At 40.1% G+C, this 20731-nt stretch overlaps 3 protein-coding genes across 6 annotated transcripts in view; all 3 read left to right on the top strand.

Annotated features, from left to right (window-relative positions):
* The window catches only part of LOC106964925 (DEP domain-containing mTOR-interacting protein), a 57789-nt gene extending 50264 nt beyond the window's left edge, over positions 1-7525 (top strand). Inside the window, exons 1-11 of one of the 4 annotated variants that reach the window (XR_001428525.1) lie at positions 7-833; positions 1097-1195; positions 1295-1473; positions 2410-2533; positions 3517-3695; positions 3866-4069; positions 4161-4298; positions 6120-6190; positions 6783-6887; positions 6986-7298; positions 7436-7525. Coding sequence is in view for 3 of the 4 variants with exons in the window: in XM_015060715.1 (XP_014916201.1) it covers positions 814-833; positions 1097-1195; positions 1295-1473; positions 2410-2533; positions 3517-3695; positions 3866-4069; positions 4161-4298; positions 6120-6190; positions 6783-6887; positions 6986-7111 (1245 nt within the window). In the remaining variant the exon portion in view is untranslated. Of the gene's footprint in view, positions 1-6; positions 834-1096; positions 1196-1294; positions 1474-2409; positions 2534-3516; positions 3696-3865; positions 4070-4160; positions 4299-6119; positions 6191-6782; positions 6888-6985 lie in introns of those variants that run through there. The other 3 variants (XM_015060715.1, XM_015060716.1, XM_015060717.1) reach the window with 3 other exon arrangements.
* A 2926-nt stretch (positions 7526-10451) lies between these two features.
* LOC106964928 (activity-dependent neuroprotector homeobox protein-like) lies at positions 10452-16449 on the top strand. The gene is made up of 4 exons (XM_015060721.1): positions 10452-10852; positions 11392-11504; positions 13132-13224; positions 13323-16449. The coding sequence occupies exons 2-4, from the start codon at positions 11397-11399 to the stop codon at positions 15993-15995; spliced, it is 2874 nt and encodes a 957-aa protein (XP_014916207.1). The 5' UTR covers positions 10452-10852; positions 11392-11396; the 3' UTR covers positions 15996-16449.
* Positions 16450-16992: 543 nt separating this feature from the next.
* The window catches only part of LOC106964932 (bcl-2-like protein 1), a 9175-nt gene continuing 5436 nt past the window's right edge, over positions 16993-20731 (top strand). The window contains exons 1-2 of the mRNA XM_015060724.1: positions 16993-17122; positions 18882-19513. Of these exons, the coding sequence (XP_014916210.1) occupies positions 18995-19513 (519 nt within the window). The 5' untranslated portion in view covers positions 16993-17122; positions 18882-18994. The remainder of the gene's footprint in view (positions 17123-18881; positions 19514-20731) is intronic.

Genomic DNA, 20731 nt, shown 5'->3' with positions numbered 1-20731 from the left:
ACAAATGAGCCTCATTACAAGGCATATTTTAATTTATTAAACATCATTGTATATGTTAGAATGGCCCAGTCAAAGTCTAGAGCTACTGTAAGTTCAGTTGAGGATGTGTGTCATTCTATGAAAACTACAAACCATTTCCATCCTATCTGACTGGGCTTGTGCTATTTTCACTATCTACTAATTCTTCAGCGCCTGCAGGAACATATTTTCACTGTATTTCAGTCTGAGGTTTCAGAATAAAAGCCCTTGAAGACAAATGTGTGCAACACTATTCATGTCTTTATTTGTATTTTTTTTTTCGAAAACCACTTATTGTTTCACCACTTTCCAAAATTGCACTATTTTGTGTTCAGTTTATTACACAGTTCCAAATAAAACACACTAAATACATGTGAATGCTCTGCAAGACTCTGTATGTTTATGCGTCACCATGGCGATGCCTTATCTGCATCTGCAGGCGTCTACAAGAAATGGGTCACAGCTCATTTCATTGGGTTGCTGCTTTACAGACGATGAGGCTTGAAGGATGAACACTTTCATTTTGCATGGATCCTGATTGGTCTTCCAGCACCTGCTGGGACGTTTTTCAGGTTTTTTTGGTTGCCAGACAACCATAAGACGACCTTTGAAATGTAGCTAGTCTAAACTCATCCAGTAACACCAGGACAGTGCATACCAGCATCTCTTCCAGCAAACGACAATAACCACCACAAGCTTCTTTTTTTTTCTCCCTTCCTAATTCATTGTTCAGTCATTTCTAAGTGATACTCTACGCTACATAGAAACAAGCTTGGACGAAAACACAGTGACAAGATGGATAGAAGTACTTTTCTGTAAATATTGTTTCAGTTATTCGTTTCTAATTGAAGACACAATTCATTTAAAATGTTTATCTGTTAAGACAACATCTGAGAATCTCTGTTTCAAAAAAAAGCAACACATTGGAGAATCATTTTTATGCCTCAACGCCACGTCTTTGCCTTTCTGTCTTAAACTGTACACACAACATCTAGGCCTCAGGGCAATGCTTCGTCTCTTTGGCTATTTTGTAAACACAAAAGTCTATAATAAAAGGTGAGCTTCGTTTACTGCTCAGTCCAAATATAGCAAACATGGAGCGAACAAGCAGCATAAGAAGAAAGACCATAGCGAGACAACATAAGACGGAAGTCATGATTGCAGGAGAACAACTCAGGTACGGTAGGAAGGCGGGTGAGGGGGTGAGAGTACGCTATGTGGGTTTATGGTTCAGATAAAGTTCAAAACTCATCGACGATTTGAACATGGATTTAAGGTTGAGGCTTCACGACGGAAAGCTGATCAAGGATCGGCGGTACCACCTGCGGACATATCCGAACTGCTTTGTGGCGCAGGAGCTGATCGACTGGCTGGTGAGTCACAAGGAGGCTTTGGATCGAGCGACGGCCGTTTGTCTCATGCAGCACCTCATGGACCACGACATTGTTCATCACGGTGAGAGGTGCAGATACTGGATGCCTTATCAGTGGTACCCATGTCAACCCTATAACCCAAATAGTGGATCAGCAAATCATATGCAAGGAACTTAAAGGGGAATTATGTATTTTCCAGGCTCATAGTGTCATTTTATAGTACAATCCAGTAACTGTTAACTTCAGTTGTATAAATGCTGTATATGTCAAACATGACTTAAAAGAAATACGACTTGAAATTAGGGCTCTGTCTCTTTAAGATGCTCCTACTCTTTCCAACTTCCACCATCAAGACATCATCACAGTCCTTCTCATTATACTGTTTACAACCGTTTTTAAGCACCTTTCACTGAGAATTCATGTGATGACGTCAGCAGACGTGCAGTTCCACCAGGTGTTTGTTAATTGCTGCTGCTGCTAGTCTGAAGGATAGTGAGGGAGGGGTGATCTGTGAGGCGACGTTCTAACCAAGGCTGGATGAAGAGCGGGGATTTAAGGGACCGCAGACATGAGATGGTCGTTGGTGACAGACTGGTTGGTCTTAATTTTTTTCAGAAACTTCTGATCTGTTTGAGTTTTCACATACAGTCATCTCCTGGGTTTACTGTGAACGATGTAAAAAAGGTTAAAAAAAAATCCATGTAGCAGCAGACATGTGGACAAAAGTACCAGGTTGGTGTCAAAGGTCAGAGGAGAGTGGGAGATTCCAATCATTGATGTTGCAGCAACAGAACCAAAATATCTGAGGACGTTTCCGACACTTTGTTGAATCTTATCACAAAGAATCAAGGCAGTCCTGAAGTAAGAAGGGGGTCTGACCTGTTACTATCAATGTGCTTGTAATAATGTGGCCAGTCAGGGTGAGCAAGTGTAATTTTAGACATTGGGTATGAATACAGTGGATGTTTCTGAAGCGCTCTCTGCACATGTTAAACAGTGTGCTGCTTTTTCTCCTTAGTCTGTGACAAGAGACCCGAATTCAAGGACGCCAAACTGCTGTATCGTTTTCGCAAGGATGACGGCACATTTCCCTTCAACACTGAGGTGAAAATCTTCATACGAGGGCAAAGGCTGTATGAAAAGTAAGAACTCGATACACAAAAAAAAGTATGTCGACTGAAAATAGCTTGGTCATGTGACCGGGAGGAGTACCGGTCACATGACCAAGTGATGGACTTCAAATGGATATTTTAAAAATTTCAAATATCCATTATCATTTTTAAATAGAAGTTCTTGAATTTGATTCAAGTTGTTGTGGAAAAGTTGGCAAAGCAGCATGTTTACCACTGTGTTGCATCACCTCTTTTCCAGCAATTCTCTGTAGAAGTTTCTGAGGTAGAAAAAAAAAAGAAGATATGTTTCTGAAAGCTACATTCAGAGAACACTCTTTCCTGTTACAGCTGGCTGCTTCGTTTGCATGGCACCACAACTCTAAATACAAATCCATGTAGACTTAGCTTTAAAATTCAGGAAGTTTGTGGTTGGTTGGTTTTCTTTGCTGTGATGATGCCTCTGGTAAAAAATAAAAATAAAATATCTATATTTCACCAATTTATGCCATGTTTGTTCAAAAATGCTTTTGTAGGTTGAGCAGCAGAGTTTAGTCAATGAAAATCTTACAGAATGCAGAAAGAATTCAGTGTTTCACTTTTTTTCTTTTTTTTACATTTTATCATGCTACAGCCTTCTTCCAAATTGTATTAAATCACTAGCAGAACTCCACTGGACACTGGCAGGGAAAAATATGGTAATTGTTTTATGGACATAAACCACACAATCTGCGTGCTGCTCAACCAAGCAGCAAGCAGATGCATTTTTTCCAGAGTTGTGGCAAGATTAAAAGGGAACAAGCAGTTTTTTTTTAAAGATTTATTTAAAAGCAACACATTTTTTAATGTAATATTACGCTTCTGCAAAGGAAGATTAATTGCTTTTATCACATCTGAGGGGATAAATAACTGTGGATTATTACACAAACTAATGATCTACGTATTTCCTTTCTCAAATTTCCAGAACGTGTTCTGAGAGAATTTGTTTCATGATTTCAATCACCGGTTCTTTTCAGTCTCGTCGCCGACAAAAACTCCATCCTGCAGCTGAGAGAGGAGCACGGGGTTTCGTATCAGCGCTCATTTCCGGGCTACCAGCTGATTGACTGGCTCCTGCAGAACGGGGAGGTGGAGAACCGGCGTCAGGGAGTGGACCTGAGTCGGGCGTTGCAGGAGCATGGCATCATTCAACACGGTGAGCGCAGAGCTCATTTGCACTCCGGTAAAGGGTAAGCAGCGGCTGCCGGTGGTGAGTGGCCACTGGGGACTTTTGGCAATCAAAAGCAAACACACACACACACACCCATTCATTCTTGAAACACGTTCCAGTGTTATTTAACGCATGCATTCCATTCCCATCACCAGTGACAAAGAAGCATGACTTCTTCGACAGCGGGCTCCTCTATCAGTTTTGCATCAATTTCCGTCGGCGCCGGCGCCTATCTGAGCTGCTAAATGAAAGGGAGCAAGAGAATGACGGGGCTTCCATCCAAGAGGAAAACAATTTCGACAGTCCGTTTTTTCTACGCAAAGACCCCATCCAAGAGCATAACAGTGCTTTTCAATCTAGTTAATACCAAATTTTCTGTTTTCTAGTTGTAAAAATGCACTTTGATTTGAATGTTGACTTCTGAATACACTTTTTTTTTTTCCCTTGCAGTTGGGCCGAGTAAAGACATAAAACAGATCACAGGTGGCCGGAGATCCAGTCTGAATTCGCTTCAGCTTCATTCTGGCGGATTTCAAACTCTCGGTCAACTCTCTTCAAACTCAGTTGTGAGATGTAATCCTAAATCAGGCAGGTGGAACGATTGCATTCGGAGCCCAGATAAATGAAATATGATGTGTTAGCGATAGAAAATCTAAAAGTCTTAAAAACATAGAAAGTTGACAAAACAACAAAAAAAAATCAGTTTCCCTTGTTATTCAAAGATATATATCTTTAGATTGATAGATAAAATTATTTAATCCTAAGAAAATGTATATTTTTAATTTATTTAAAGTAAAGATAGATTAAATAATTTCAGTTTTGGGACTTTTTAAATCTTGAAACTGTGACACGTGTGGCATTCCGTACATGCTTCTTATTCTTGTGTGACATGTTTACATTTGGCCGAGTCTTCCTTTTACAGTCGCATCTGTGCAGCAGTATCTTCATTTCATTTATGGCTGCTCATCTCCACCGTCCAGCCCGTTTATGGCCGATAAGGCCTGTTAATCTAATGATAATCTAGAGCAGAGGTTCCCAAACTGTGGGGCGCGCCCCCTAGGGGGGGCGCCGTGTCATTGCAGGGGGGGCGCGGGAAGCCGTCTGGATGAAAAAAACAAAACAAAACATGAACACTGTATGCACTGGGTTTTTAACTTAGAATGGCCAACTCTCTGTTATTCCTATGTCAGTTTGATACAGTAGGGCTTCCACACGTCCCATATTTGTGTCCTCTGTCACTTTTATCAGCAGTTAAAACTGTTTAATCTGTTGTTAACATGTTGTAACCTGTTTTTCCGAGCCGCCTTTAAACGCAACATGAGCGCTACGACGCTCGCGCTGGGTTTACACCTGTGAAGGAGACCTGCTGCTGCTGTGGAGCTACGTAGGTTTGTGTTAGAATCACGGCAGCAAACCAGCAAAACGCAAAGAACTTTTCACAGTTTTACCCTCCAAACTAACCGACCGAGTTGAGTAAAGCTGTTGGATGCAGGTAATGTTAGCTAAAAGGTGACTAGCTAATATCAATACAGAACCTTAAGCTTAACAAGTACCTTGTAGGCTACCGATGTTGGTGTCTATTTTCAGCTACGTACATACATTTTGGCCCCCCGTCACACGCGTCGTTTCAACCAGACAGCCATTTGTAATCCCTGGGGGGTGGGCGCAGAATATGTTTGGAAACCACTGGGGGGGCGCAGAAGAAAAAGTTTGGGAACCACTGATCTAGAGGAAGTCTTGAAACATCAAAGCCATTAGCATTTATCAGCCTCCGCCTATTACCTATCGGGTGAGTTGTAGTTATTACCTCCAGATAGGCAACAGGTCTTCCACAGAAAGTGCTGAGTTTGCTAGAGCCATCAGATCAGAGGTGGTGTATGTAGGCTCTACCTGCAGAATGAAAGGTGAAAGTCATGGTGACATTTTCTTTGGACCCTGCTCCAGATTGTAATGGAGCAGCTTAATGAACTTCATTAAGGTGTCGCCCAAACCATTGTGTATTTGGGGTGAGGGTATGGGGTTATTTCCATGTTAGGACAATTTGAAAGAAAAATAATCAAAAAGGTTTCATAGAACTTAAATTTGTATTTTTCTTCAACAACAAACCTATCTTTAAAACAACATTCTTGACCATAAATTGATAGTTCTGGGCCTCCTCCACCCTTCGGTGTATATATAAAGATACAGTTTTATATTTCTGTATGTAGTGCTGCTCCCTTATTAGACAAAATTGCACAAACATTTTCATTTTATGAACTCGGATTCAAACTTCAGACTGAATCCTGGAAAACTTGTAAATGACGGTGTATGCCCTCTAGTATAGCATAGCAAAGCATAGCATAGCATAGCACCATATTGTGTTCAATAGGGGATTGCTTATAAACCCAAACATCTTTTCTGGCTCTACAGTTTTAAAAAGACATGTCACATGTCAGGAGTTACTGGCCCCTGGAGCACCCTTCATCAAGAAAGTGCTTACGGTGAGTGACTGTATGTGAGAAATCATATTTAGTTTACATATCACACACATGATTGTAATGCTTGTAATATTTTTATTATAACGCTTCTGGTGTGTGGACCAGAATAGTGGAATAGTCTATGGTGGGGACTAATGGGTATCCTTAAAGCTGCAGTATGTAATTTTTATGAAAATTTTTTTTAAATTGTTGAAACTCTCACCATGTTATGAGACAGATATTCTGTGAAAAATATTGCTTGGCAGTGCTAAGACCCACCCCCTGGCTCTGATTGGTTGTTTTTGGTCGGGAGCGGTGCCTTTCTTCAAATGGCAATAGTAGCTCAGGGAGGAGTTGGAGGAGATTGATCCTTTCACAGATTATGTGTCTCATATGATACCGTCAGGACATGGTGATAGTTTTAACAAATATGAAAAAAAAAAAAGAAGCTGCCTATAAAAGTTACATTCTGCAGCTTTAAATGAACTAAACTGAACCAGACATGTTAGTCACACTCAAGTTCGTCCTTGAAAAACAACAATTATAACTCAGTGCTAACTGTAAGTTTGCATTTCCCACCAACTGTAAGATGTATTTTAACTCACCGTGACTCCAGGTGATCGGTGACGCCCTGGGCTGGGGCATTGTGGTCAGAGGCAGGGCTCCCTGCTACGTTCAAGCCGTGGATCCTGGCAGCCCTGCGGCAGCTGCTGGAGTTAAGGTGAGAGAAAAAAAATTTGACAAATAAATCACACGACACAGTAAAACGTTAAGTGTTTAGACAGAAGTGAGATCCATGAGTGTAACCAATCTCCATAGATACGGCAGTTTGTGTGCCAGGTGCATGGCAGGTGTGTTCTTTACCTGGACTACAAGACAGTGACCAGGCTGGTGATGACTGGACCTCGTGTTGTTGTCCTGGAAGTTATGGAGCAACTGGAATGAAAACTACGTCTGAACAACAATAATGTTAATAAATGTTGAATAGGAACAAAACAAATGATTGTGAAATAAAAAAAAAAAAAAAAAAAAAAAAAAAAAAACGAGGTTATGAGTACAAATACCTTGCTGTTCACCTGAACAACAGACAGGACTGGAGTGAAGCCTTCTACCAGAACGGACGGGGCAGACTGTACTTCTTACGGAAGCTTATGTTATTCGGAGTTTGCAACAAGATGCCGCAGATCATCTGTAAATCTGTTTGGGACAGTGTAATATCTTCTGCCATTATCTGTTGACTGGAAAAAGGCTAAAGCCGAACAAAATAAGGCTGGTTCTGTTCTGGGGACTCCTCTTAAACCTCGAGAGATAATTGTGCAAAGGATTCTTCATAAAATAAAATAAAAACATTACAACCATGAGCATCCTCTTCATTGTCATACAATAACGGTGTCTTCAGTCAGAGGACTCTTCAGATTTGGTGTAACAGACTGATGCTATTCTTCCTGCCCACAGACATCAGCATCTACAACAACTCCACTCTAAGAAATAATCCTGTAAATTTACAGTAAAATACTGGCAGCAATAGACGCCAGAAGTTTACTGTAAATGCACAGTAGCAGTACCGTAATTAATCCTGACAGTAGATTACCGTCAATGCAAGTACGGTATAGATACTGTGAAAGAACAGTAAACTTCTGCCGTCTGTAGCTGCCAGTAGTTTACCTTTTTTTTGAAAGAACGGTGATCTACCGTTTTTCTGAAAGAACAATAAAAAAAATACTGGTAGCTACAGACGCCAGGTTTTTTTTTTTTTTTTTTTACAGTTCTTTCAGAAAAATGGTAAATAAAAAAAAAAGCTGCTGTCTGTAAATACCAGTATTTTACTGGAAACTTACATTTTCAATCCTGTAATTACCTTTTAAAGTGTTGTACTGCAAGTAATACTGTCAAGACGCCAACACACCGCATACGTAGTACCGCCAACAGGGTTTATTAGAAATAAGAGCGAGCTGCTATTCCTGAGGCTGCAGCTCACCCCTCTGATAAACCGTTACACTCAACAGAATAGCTTCACTGCTAACACACTGAACTCTCCGCTCTTCCGGTGTTCTGTCAGATCAGCATCAGTCCTGGTCCTCCAGCTCCTCTGATCCCCCGCCCACATGACAGGTCCATCACATGTGAGGGGGAGTCAGCAGAGTCAGACAGGGGATGCCCATAACACTCTACACATAATGATCACCAGGCACATGCAGGGGGTGGGGGGGCTGGGGATGCTTGAGCACCTGCCCCTTTAGTGGTCTCTGCACGGCCCTGGTGGGAGCAACTCTTTAGCAAACACCATCTCTTTAGGGAAACTGACAAACCTATCTTTGAATTTGACTAAACAAGTGTTTAATTAACATTGTCGTTTTAACATACAACACCAACACTGGTAATTAGGCCCGAACAGCGAAGTGCTGCGAAGGCCTATTGTAATCTAACACTTTTGATTATGCTCTGTGGATTTTGATTCATTTCCTAAAAGATTTACTATGGCAAGTATTTTTTTTTCTTTCGGTTTATTATTGTCTTTAAATGCTGGTTCTCTGAGATGCAAATACAAGTAAAATGTCTTTCCTAGGAAAAAAAACTGTATTGTACAATTATTTTACGGTAGTTTACTGCCAGTCATCAGTCTTGATTGTGACAACAGAAGAAGACATCAAATTGACAATATCCTACCGTATTTTGGAACAACAGCATGTTACTGCTGGAATGTCGCTGTAAGTTTACAGCCATTTCTTAGAGTGTCTTTGAAGTAGGGTAAAATACGGAATCGTCCCGTATTGAACCGATACGAGACGCGGTTTGTTCCATATTTCTATAAATGTCTGATACACACGCCTATCACACACATATCGACACTAAATATAACAACAATGACCACAATAAAACACAGGATATAAGGTCAGCTAAACTGTCATGGCCGGAGCTACACAGGACCCTCCAGAACGCAGCACGAACGGCGTTGCTGTCACGGTTGCAACAGGCGTTTTTTATATTCTCCACCCGAAGCTCCACCATGTCCTTAGAAACAAGAACTCTTGCAAAAATACAGACGTGAGAGGGAAGACACACATTCCAGGAAGACCAATGTCATTGAGGATGAATACAGACATTGTTTTTAAAAATTTGAGTCGGCGATATTCAGTGGCGCAGTGTGCTGCTGTATGATATCAGACAGAATGGATCAGGAGAGAGACACTGCAGAACCGTCAGAATCAGACATCAGCGTCTCGTGAGGCCAACATGGTACAGAACATTTTGATATAATTTATTAAGTTTCTTATTGTGCTTTTAGTAGCCTACCATGGTTTGATTATGATTCTTAAGACGTTGAGTTTGGATGATACGTTTTTTATATAAAATAGTATTAGCTAAAGTAATATAAACGACAATTTAAATAACAAATCATACTAACAGATTAATAGTAAATAAATATTGTGAAGAGAAACTGTTTATTTATCCTACATGAAAACATTTTTGTTAGGTTTTTCTGTGTAGGAAAAATGTTGATATGGTCAATATTATTTCATTATTTTATTAATGTGGGTTGCCAATTTGTATAACCTGACTATCTATCAAGCTATAACAAGGAAGTAAAGACATACTAACCAATGCATCAGGCACAGACAGGGGCTGATTCAAGTGGCTCTTTGGTTCACTTTACTTAATGAAATTTTGACCTGTATTTTATTTCATTCTTTTTTAAGTGCTCCCCATTAAAAAACACAGACTACCCTGGCCCAGCCTCTGAACCCAACTCCTTATTGTATAAATATTTTTTGTATTAATCTTTAAAATACCAGAACTTGCACAGAACTTACTTTTGGCTGTCTGACATGATTTAAAAATATTAAATCACGTGCTGTGATCAGTTGGTCAGTGCTTCAGTACTTTACTTTTTTACCAAATACCTTTTGCACCTGCTTAATTAAAGCTTAATCTACTTTACTTAACATGTTGAAGTTATACTACTGAGACTGGAGTGGTATAACTTGTGTAATGATTGCACTATTGATACTTTATTTTCACAAAAGACAGCTATAAAGTGAAGTGTACCACTTCTGTGGGCACCAAACCATGGTGGGCATCCCTTATTTTCATTTCTGAAAGGTGACAACCCTACTTTGAAGATAATGAGTTTATAGAGCATTTTGAATTGAATTGAATAATAATACTTTTCTGAAAGTCTATAAAAACATAGTTATTGTGCATTTAAACTGTGAAGTTAATAAAAATCAATGGAGCATTTTACTCCATGAATAAAACCACATCAAACAGTCTCTTCTCAACACTAAAACGCCACTTCCGTCTTTTCCTGGTCGCCATTTTGGATTTTATGTACAGCACTTGAAATATAGAACGCTGCTAACAGGCTAGCCTCGGGACTGAAACGAGCTAAAGAGAAAGCGAGGGGGAATTTTGGACCTGGGGGTCGTATGTAGTGTGCTAGACTATTAAAACGACCACTATCATATTTAGTGCGTTGTCTAAGCCGCTTATTGCTGCAGATGCGGCAGCTAACTAGATAGCTAGCGTTTAGCCAGTTAACGGTGAAGGAGCAATAGCATTAGCATTCCGGCGTCAGAACAGAGTGAGAACATCATCAGTCATTTCGTCCCGATTCACAGAGTTTACTTCTTTGTTACCAATTTATGTCAGTGAGGCGAACTGTATAGCCCGGAGACACATTCTGAGGTAAGTCGCCCTCCATTTTCATATTACCACAAAATTATAAAAAGTCGGGCTAAATGACCCCAGCTTTTAGATGTGGACCATGCTGCAAGAAGCAGCCAGCAGAGCTAACGGAATAAAGCTAACGCCATTTAGCGGGTTTCAGGGTAAAAAGCATCATTAGGCCTATCTGATCATGCGATCTCTCATGCATGGGGTCAAGTCAGTTTGTAGCATATTCACAACAACACAAGCTAGCTGCAGCAGTACTATTGTATTGAGATATCCATCCTTGTTGCATGTTGTGCACTGATATGAGTTAAGGGGTCGCGCCCTCCCATGTCAAATCAGTACGGTTTAGTCGTTGCACTAATTAATACTCGTTTAAAAGTTTTTGCAATTCAAAGTGTCTGTTGTGATTTATCTGAAATCAGTGGCTGTATCAGGGATTTTTTTTTTTTACAAACCTGTATTACCCGGCAGTGTAGCACTAGCCAAGGAGAATCCCTGCAGATGCACTTTAACCAGCTTCAAGGACTCTGAGCATTTCTCTTTTCTCCCAGGAGCCATGTACCAGCTCCCTGTGAATAATCTGACAAGAATCCGGAAAGCTAGAAAACAAGTGAAGAAAAACCTAGAAGACATAGGACTCGAGCTCTGCAAGGAGGTAGCAGAGGTGAGTGTTTGTTGTTGTTGTATGGTATTTGTCTATTTTTATATATATATATATATATATATATATATATAAGTGGCATCAGAATATCGACTCGACTTCAGCTCAGCTGCCCGTGTCAGTGGGTGAAATGTTGAAAACACGATTAGCTTAAACACAATAAGAACAGATTTGCAGCATATTGTCAAAAACAATAATGGCTAGCAGCCTAGTATGCATCTACAACACAGGATGATCAATTTGAAAGATAGCTTTTTAATTTTACCTTTAAATAGCACTAAACAGCATCTCTTGAAAAACACTGTCCTCTTCAGGTCCATGTCAATAGATTAAAATATTATCAAAGTTTATCTTTTTTAATAAATAATTTGAAAAATTAAGACTTGCATTTTGTCATAATTACAAACTGACTATGTTTCCCGCACATATTTTTGATAACTTTCATAAAAACAGCTTAGCACTTAATACACACTAGCTTTCTGCATCTCAGAAAACTTGAATATTATTTAATGATGATACACAATTTTTTTAATACATAAAGATTATGCTATGTTACGGCAGTTGCAGGGAATCTTTATAGTTTGTAGACAGTCATTTAAACCTTCTACATGAGGGTGAGGTGCAAATAAATATTGCTAAAGAAACTGCCTAATCAGAGAGCTGTATCCCAATTATATTAATAGAAAGTTGAATGGAAGAAAAGACTCGGGTAGGAAAGAAATGCACAAAGAGAGGGATGACTGCAGTCCTTCGAACTGTGAAGAAAACATGTGTTTAAGGGAACTTTATGAACCAGGAGTCCCAACACAGATGTATTCTAGACATGGACTCCCAATTTTCTCATTTCTTGTGGTAAACAACTTCTGGGACAGAGATGAGGTCAGGAACAATTTGCCTCGACTCGGGAGAAAGAGGTCTGCACTGCTGCTCAGTGATGGAAAGTAATGTTTTTCACATTATAGTAAATTTTATATGGAATTTCCACTTTGAGGTCCACTCAGATCGTTATGTGGAAATTAAGGTCTGTGGGGAGAATGGAGAGGCACATAGCAGAAGAATGGAATACCACACTGCCAAACGTTTCAGTAGCTAGTAAATTTGTTGACCATTGTGTCACTGTGCCTGATTGGCTAGCAAACTGACCTGGCCTAACCAAAATAGGAATTGTATATAGAGTATCATTGAGTTATATCTATACCTCAGTGATATGACCATAGTAATTTAAATTGACAGAACTAAAACTTTGAAATTTAACACTTTTTGTATAATAAATTTTTGTAAATCATTTTTTGTATTTAATTACTAAAACATTTTTGGATTTTCTTTTTCTTTTTTTTTAAACAACCTTCTGTATCTTATTTTCCTATTTTCACATACTTTTGACCCTAATCTGTCTTGTGGTATAATGCTTTTTGGAGCTAAGTTAGACTCTTCAGAGAAATCAAGGCCTTCGACAGTGCATAACTAATTTGGTATCAATACTTTCAATCAAAACTGAGACCCGAGTAAAGAATATAAAGCTCTCACCAGTGTCCAGTCTGTCTTGTATCTGTTAAGAATGTATAAATTTAACTCTATGCTTACTTAATAATGCTTAGTTGTCTTCTTAATTGTCCCGTTAATTCTACAGGAGTTTAAAGAGTTTTGCCCAGATGAACAAACTGTAAAGGAGACTGCAGGCTATGACATCTGCACATGGGATCCGTCTCACTCTAAAACACAGGTAAATTCTCTTTCAGCTTGAACTTTTATGAATAAATCACCTCATTTTCTAAGACCACTGTTTCTTTCCTGGGTGTTTTTATTTTAATTTTTTTTTAGGGGTACCGATCGAAGCAGTTTTGCTGCACAGAGTGCCGATTTTCTTCCAAATACTACTCTGGCTACAAAAATCACTTCCGCAATGTCCATCGGAAAATATTGGACAGTCAACTTCTGCTCAACTGTCCCTACTGTGCTTTTAGTGCAAACAGGAGGACCCTGGAGACGCATGTCAAAATATTCCACATAACCAACTCATTCCAGCTGAACTATGGCAACCCACGTGCTTCTGTTTTGGGAAACAGCGCCGTACAAGGAAACAGACTGGAGAGACCAATGTACTTCTGCAAGAAGTGCAAATTCAGAGATGCACTCTACAATGTTGTCAGAAGGCATATTTATAGAGAACACTTCCAGCATATTGTTTCACCGTATCATGGCAGGGTCACTGGATCTGTTAAAAACGGTGCTTGTTCCGTCAACGGCAACAACATTTTCTGCAAACAGTGTCCGTTTTCCACACGGAGCTACGAGGCTTTGGTGCAGCATGTTGTCGAGTACCACGAACGCATCGGTTCACAAGTTACAACCATGATTGGACATGCTAATGTCATGATGTCAAAGCCTCAACCAACCATGAACGAGAAAGCTGCTCTGATCATTAACAGGGGTAAAACTCCAAGGCCTGAGCCAACAACGCAACCTGTAATTGGTTACCTGAAGCCCACTGTTAAGAGTCCGCGTAGTGTCCCAGTCAATCCGAAGCAGGTCAAAGTTAATGCCAATGGAGTCGTGGCTGAAAATAATCAAACTGGTGTAAACACGGCCCAAACACAGAAGTGGAAGATATGCACTGTTTGCAATGAGCTCTTTCCTGAAAACCTGTACAGTGCTCATTTCGAGTGTGCTCACAAGGCTAAAAAGGTCTGGGCACTGGCCAAGTACATCATGAAAATCCACAACTTCACCAGCAAGTGTTTGCTTTGCAACCGCTATCTTCCCAGCAGCACATTATTGAACCACATGCTGATTCATGGCTTAACTTGTCCACAGTGCCACTCTGCTTTCCACAGTATTGAGAAAATCATGGAGCACACAGCCAAGACCCACCCAGATGAGTTTGTTGGACCCTCTGGTGCATCCCCTCTAACCTTTGATCTGACTATTAAACAAACCAAACCCACTAACATTCAGCTCGCTGTCCTCACTTTCAACATGAAGGAGTCGCCCAACGGTCAAGATCAATCTCCACCGCCACTGCAGTACGTTCAGCTTCCTGGAAAATTACAGCCGGTTAGAATTGTGGAAAAGCAAAACGAACCAAGAAATTTAGCTTCGCTAATCCAGAACAGTGACGTTGGAAAGACTGTTTGTCCGCTGTGCTTCTCCATCCTCAAAGGTCCCATCTCTGACGCCTTGTCCATGCACCTGAGACAGCGACATCAAGTGATCCAAACCATGCATCCTGTCGAAAATAAAATGACATACAAGTGCATTCATTGTTTAGGGGTATACACTAGTAACATGGTAGCTTCCACAATCACGCTGCACCTTGTGCAATGCAGAGCCGTTGGTAGGAGTCAGTCGAGTCAGGGCTTCAAATCCGCCTTGACTCTCAACTCGGCAGGTGCCGGTATTCTCAAGAGACAGTTGCCAACACAATCTCCTTCAAGTCCCAAGAAAATCAAAATGAGCAAAAAAACAGGTCCCTTCCGCGGAAGCACCGCTCCATTTGATGGCCTGGTTCTGGATCCATCGGGCTGCGAGCACAAGACACACGAGGCCAGGAAAGAGTTCCTGACGGCATACTTCAATCGACGGCCATACCCGACTTCTCAAGAAGTGGAGAAGCTGGCTGCGAGTCTATGGCTGTGGAAATCTGAAGTTGCCAGTCACTTTGCGTTGAAGCGAAAGCTGTGTTTAAAGGGTTGTGAAACAAAGAAGGTTTTGGTCCAAGTTGGCCTTGACATGAATGCTGTGCGCAAACTGAAACATTACCTGATCTTTGATAAGGGGAGGTTGGTTGGCACCACCTCTGCTAGGTCTACAGGCTTAAAGTCACATGCGCCACACTCAAAACCAAAACGACGTCCTCACACACCCAACCACACAGTGGACCAGAGTGGTTTGCACATAGAAATAATTTCAATAGACTCAGACAACGAAGAAGAAACAGAGGATCCTGTTCCGAATGAAGAAGTTGACACAAACCAAGACGAAAAGGTTGACACAAACCCAGGAGACAATGTGGACTACAAGTGCCTGGAGAACCCGACAGAAGAGAGAGGACGTTTGGAAGTGACTGATCGTTCAGAAGAAAAGAGCAGTAGTCCAGATGGCAAAGAAGATGACCCGATCCAAGAAGTGTCTGTCTTATCAGAAAATGAAAATGAAAAAGTTGAGCCAAACCAAACAGAAGTCTTGTCGGAGAATGAAAAAGTTGATGTAGAAGAACAGATATTACCAGAGAATGACATGCCTCATGTACAACAAGAAGGGGAGGCCTTGGAGAATGAAAAAGCTGACCCCAACCAAGAAGAAGAGATATTTTCAGAGAGTGAAGAGGTTGAGCAAAACCAAGAAGAGGTCTTGGAGAATGAAAATGAAAAGGTGGAGTCTATGTCCCCACAGAACCTGACAGAAGAGGAAAACCAGGAGAGCATGGATGAGCCTTCCATGGAAACCAGCTTTATTGACGATGGGAAAGAAAATGCTGACATGCCCTCATGTTAGTGTTCTTTTGTTCTGGTTGAAAATTAGCTGAGTTTTACAAGTAAACGAGTTGTACTGCTCCAAAAGTGGTTACATCTTGAAGGGCTGTTTTTATTAACTTGGCATGGGGCACATAAATTCATCCATTTTTAATGTGTTACTCTTAACCAGACCTGGAGAAAGAAAAAACTGTTACCTTAACCTGCATTGTATAAGTACCGATGCGCATATATATATATATATATATATATGAGACGGTTCTTCTTTGCCTACATTGTGGTTCTGTTTCAAACTGTATTACTTTTCCTAGCTGCCATGACACATAAAATGTTTTTTTCCAAGTTTCCCTACTTTTTGTTTACTTCTGTCTTAGTTGTTCCTGTGTACTCTCCTCATCTTATCCCAGACTTAGACAATTTAAGACGCATTTAAAATTTATGTACCTGTTTCAATAAAAATGTTAATGAAAAAGTTTGTTGGGATTCAGTCTACCTGTTCACAAAAAACTTTCAAAAACAATCAAAAATAAAAGCAGATAAAAGATAAAATATTAAGCAAAAATACACATTACACCATTTTCATAATGTTAATTATTGTGAATTATTTAGATAAAAGTTTCAGCTATAAAGGTAAATTGCCTGGTAAATATGCATTTAGACTCTAAATGCATATTTACTTAAATTTAAATACATAAACTCTCTAAATTTTGGAGAGTGTATATTCCAGTGTAAAAACTGGAATATACTTTATTGATCCCAAAGGGAAATTGCTTATTTGCTGGTAATCTATTCCATCCTAGGTGTAAATACTAGTAAGTGCAAATATAAACAATGTGCAATTTATCAAAAATGACTAAATATAAAATTAAAATAAGAATGCGCGTAGAAATATATTAATCTACACTAAAGTTCCATTAATACTCAACGTTACGGATCAGATCTCTAAATTTCCGGGGTGTTTCTATTGTTGATTGGCGCAGGAGCAGGAAAAGGCGGGACTTTTCACGGCATCAACGACGCAATTAGCCAACAGCCTGCATACGTCACTGAACGGGCCCCTGTCAGTTGCAAAAATGTTATGTTTGCAATTCCATCCACTTTTACCTTCAAACCTGCTTTCTTAACGGAAGAAATAGACTTCTGAGAGCTGTAAGTATAAGGTCAGACACAAATGGCTATTAAAAGCACATCGTATGTACTTTTATTGCTCTTTTTCCCCCTTCCCTTCCCTTTTCTGAAGCGTATCTTGTAGTCAGTTTAGCAGCTAGTTAGCATGCAAGGCTAACCCAGTTATTTCCAAACTACGTGACTTGATGGAGCTGTCAGAGATGGCTCGTTTTCTCTGAGAGAGACGCTTAGATATGTCAACAGTTCGCAACGATGTGGTTCCGTGAACGGCGATCACGATAAGTTGTGCTACATTATGGCTAAATCTAGATTCCGTTATTCGTATTTATACTGATGATCTGTACTGCTGCAGTATGTGTCTCCAATAAACACAGTTGAACATGTCAAATAGCCTCTAAAAATAATGCAGACTGCAAGAAATGCAACAGCCATTTAATTGGGATTTTATGTGACAAAAAGTAGTGCATAATTGTGAGGTGGAAGAAAACTGATAAACGATTTTCATTATTGCTTCTAGCAAAACACAAAAGTATCTAAGCAGTGTAGCTTTAATGTATATCCAGAAGCACAAAAAGATACAAAATAACGGATTTTCAAAGAAATTACAACTGTATATTATTTTGAGATATGTCTGTACCTGCCGTACATGTCTAGACACTGATTTCTTTTTTTCTTTCTTTTTTTTCTCCTTTTTTTTTGATGTGCAGCATTAGTTTTGTACTGCACAGAGAGTTGCATATGTAGTTCAGTTTCGGTCTTAACCTCTTACAGTCTCCACAAAATGACTTTTTGCAAACTACAAACAGGAATTCTTATGGTTTTCCTCCAACAATTGCTTATTCCTGAAGGTATGTTTGGACAGTTGTAGATGTAGCTGGAAGTATTTTTTACTCTGTTTTTATGCATTTATTTCTGTTACTTTTGCACAGTTACTTTGATGCACAAACATGTTGTTTACAACTGGGAGCACCTGATTAACATCTCAAAGACTCAAATAATTACCAGAACTAAAACCCCCGAATCCCAGAGGAGTTGAAAAGGATGCAGGAGGAAGTTCAAACCGTGTCTTCCATCAATTGCTATGCCCACAGCCAGAGAGAAATAAAAAAATAAAAAAAGAGCAGTAAAAGCAGTTGAGATTGATTAAGAAAGCTTCCCAAAAACTGATGGTATCATGTAGGACAATGCTCCTGTGAAATATTGTCTCTGCTGCCCCGATTATTGAGCTGTTTTTTTTTTTTTTTTTTTTTTTTTTTTTTAACTCCCCAATTAGTGCATACAAAAAGAATACAGACTAAGAAACAGAGGTGTTGATATGTAAAATAACAGATAACCAATTAGATAAGAGAACAAACAACAAAACATTCAAATAACCAAGCAAACGGGGGGAAAAAAGGAGGCATTCGGGACAAAAACAGTACAGAACGTACCCAAATGATGTCACAACAAATTTTTTCTTTTTTTTAATTCAAAAATACTTTATTGACCCCAAAGGGGAGGTTGGTTGTTTTTTGTTTTGGTTTTTTTGGGGGGCAGTTTTGTAGCTGTTAGCAAGTCATGAGACGCTCATAAAGCAACTTTCTTTTGTCAAACCAACATGTATCACAAAAAAAAATCATTACTTTGTATTCATCTATCACATGAAAGAAAGCTCATTAAATATATTTCCATTTGTGTGTAACATGACAAAATGTGTACAAGGTAAAGTGATGTGCATGTGTTACTATTTCCCTAAAAAAAAGTTACACCGCCGCATCGTGATTGTCCTCTGTGCTTCCAGGTTGCTGTTGCTGGCTGCAGCATTGGCTACGAAAGCTCCAATGTGACATCTGGTGGCCAGGGAGAAATGAAAGCGTCATGGCGTCTTGCTAGGTCGACTGCATGTTGTGAATAATGTCCTACAGCAACAGAGAACTGGTGGAGTTCTACATAAGCTACAAATTGTCTCAGAGAAACTATTCAAGCTCTCTGCTGAGGTCCGAGGCCGACGGGGCCAGGACCAATTGGGATGGGGACAGCCGGGGCCCTAGCAATGGTCCGCTGGTCAACAGCTGGGCCGGCTCCCCAGGGAAGTCCCGGGACCCTCCCACCGGCGTCAAGGTTGTCAAATTGGTTCTGAAGGACGCGGCAGAGGAGTTTGAACGCCTCTACACCCAAAGCTTTAAACACCTTTCCTTGCAGCTGGACATCACCCCCGACACGGCCTACCAGAGCTTCAAGACCGTGCTGGATGAGTTGTTCAAGGGTGAGGTCAACTGGGGTCGGGTGGTGGCCATGTTTACCTTTGGGGGGATTCTGTGTGTGGATTGCGTTCAGAAGAATATGAGCGAGCTGGTCTCCCGCATTGCCGAATGGATGACCACTTACCTGGACGAGCAGCTCAATCCCTGGATCCAAAGCCAGGGAGGATGGGTACGTCTCCACATCGACACGCCTTATCAATGAGTTCAGAATATCATTTAAAAGTCTCATTTAGTTCAGCAACTCCATCAGCAAGTGAAACACATTATATAGATTAACTACACAAAAGCTGATGTTTTAGCTTTTAAACAGAAATGTGATCTTAATGGAAGAACTATATTTAATAGCTTCTTAAAGGTTATTGTTTTTGACAGATGCTTTTAAAGGGGCAGTATTATGTAAAACTTAAATGTTATTTTAGTTTTATATCATGTTTTAATGTTATTCCCTCATAACAAAACATACCGGGAGTGTTTTCTTTATTCTCCCACGCATGTTCAAGAAATCTTTTAATCTCCCATGGCAACCATTCAGCCGTGCAAAACAGCTGTTTGTATCGAGCGCTGCCTTTGAGACGCAGATTCTCTGGGGCTTCAGTTTCTAAGCTTCCTCATTACAGACCCGCCTCCATCTGCAGCTCCTTCAGACTAGCCAGCAGCAATTAGCAAACACCTGCCGAGCTCATTATAGAAGCTACTTCTCAGTGAAACGCTGGTAAAAACGTTGTTAAAGGGTTGATAGAGCAGCAGTGTTGTGATGACTTCCTGGAGGTGGCGTTTCAGAAAGGACAGGAGTTTTTAAAGAGACAGAGGCCCAATTTCAAGGTGTTAGACATTTTTGATATATGTAGCATTCAGTGATGTGCGGTGAGGTTCATTGCCGGTGAGGCACTGACTTACGACTTACAGACACCATGAATGTTATTGGACGCTGGGGGACAAAAAGACTAATCTTTTACATGTCATCCATAGCCGCGTTCACTCAGCGAAACTTAGATATGTAGGTTTTAATTTCGTGCTATGATCCACAGCAAATCCGCCAAGCTACACGCAGACTCGTTGCCATAGAAACTGACAACAATGCCGCTTCATATTTTAGGATTTAACACCAAAAGAACATTCAATAATTTTGCACACAGAACAGAACATTCAGTCTGTTGTAGTACGTTTAAGGTTTCATTAATTGTTTTAAATGTTTTTTTAGCCATATTAAAAAAAATTAATATGGCTAAAAACATATTAAATGTTTTTAGCCATTTTATTGCCGGCGTACAGACAGGACGAACATGCCCCCATAGAATGGCAGACAGCGCAGTTAGCGTAATCCCAGGTGAGGCTCAGCTCGCTGCTGCCTCACCGGCTTCGCTTCTGAGCATTTGAATGGGAAAAT

Source organism: Poecilia latipinna, unplaced genomic scaffold (assembly GCF_001443285.1).
Source record: "Poecilia latipinna isolate Pla-1442-1.1 unplaced genomic scaffold, P_latipinna-1.0 Scaffold1737, whole genome shotgun sequence".
NCBI lineage: Eukaryota > Metazoa > Chordata > Actinopteri > Cyprinodontiformes > Poeciliidae > Poecilia > Poecilia latipinna.
The sequence above is the reverse complement of the archived record's forward strand: the minus strand, read 5'-3'. Positions and strand labels throughout refer to the sequence as shown.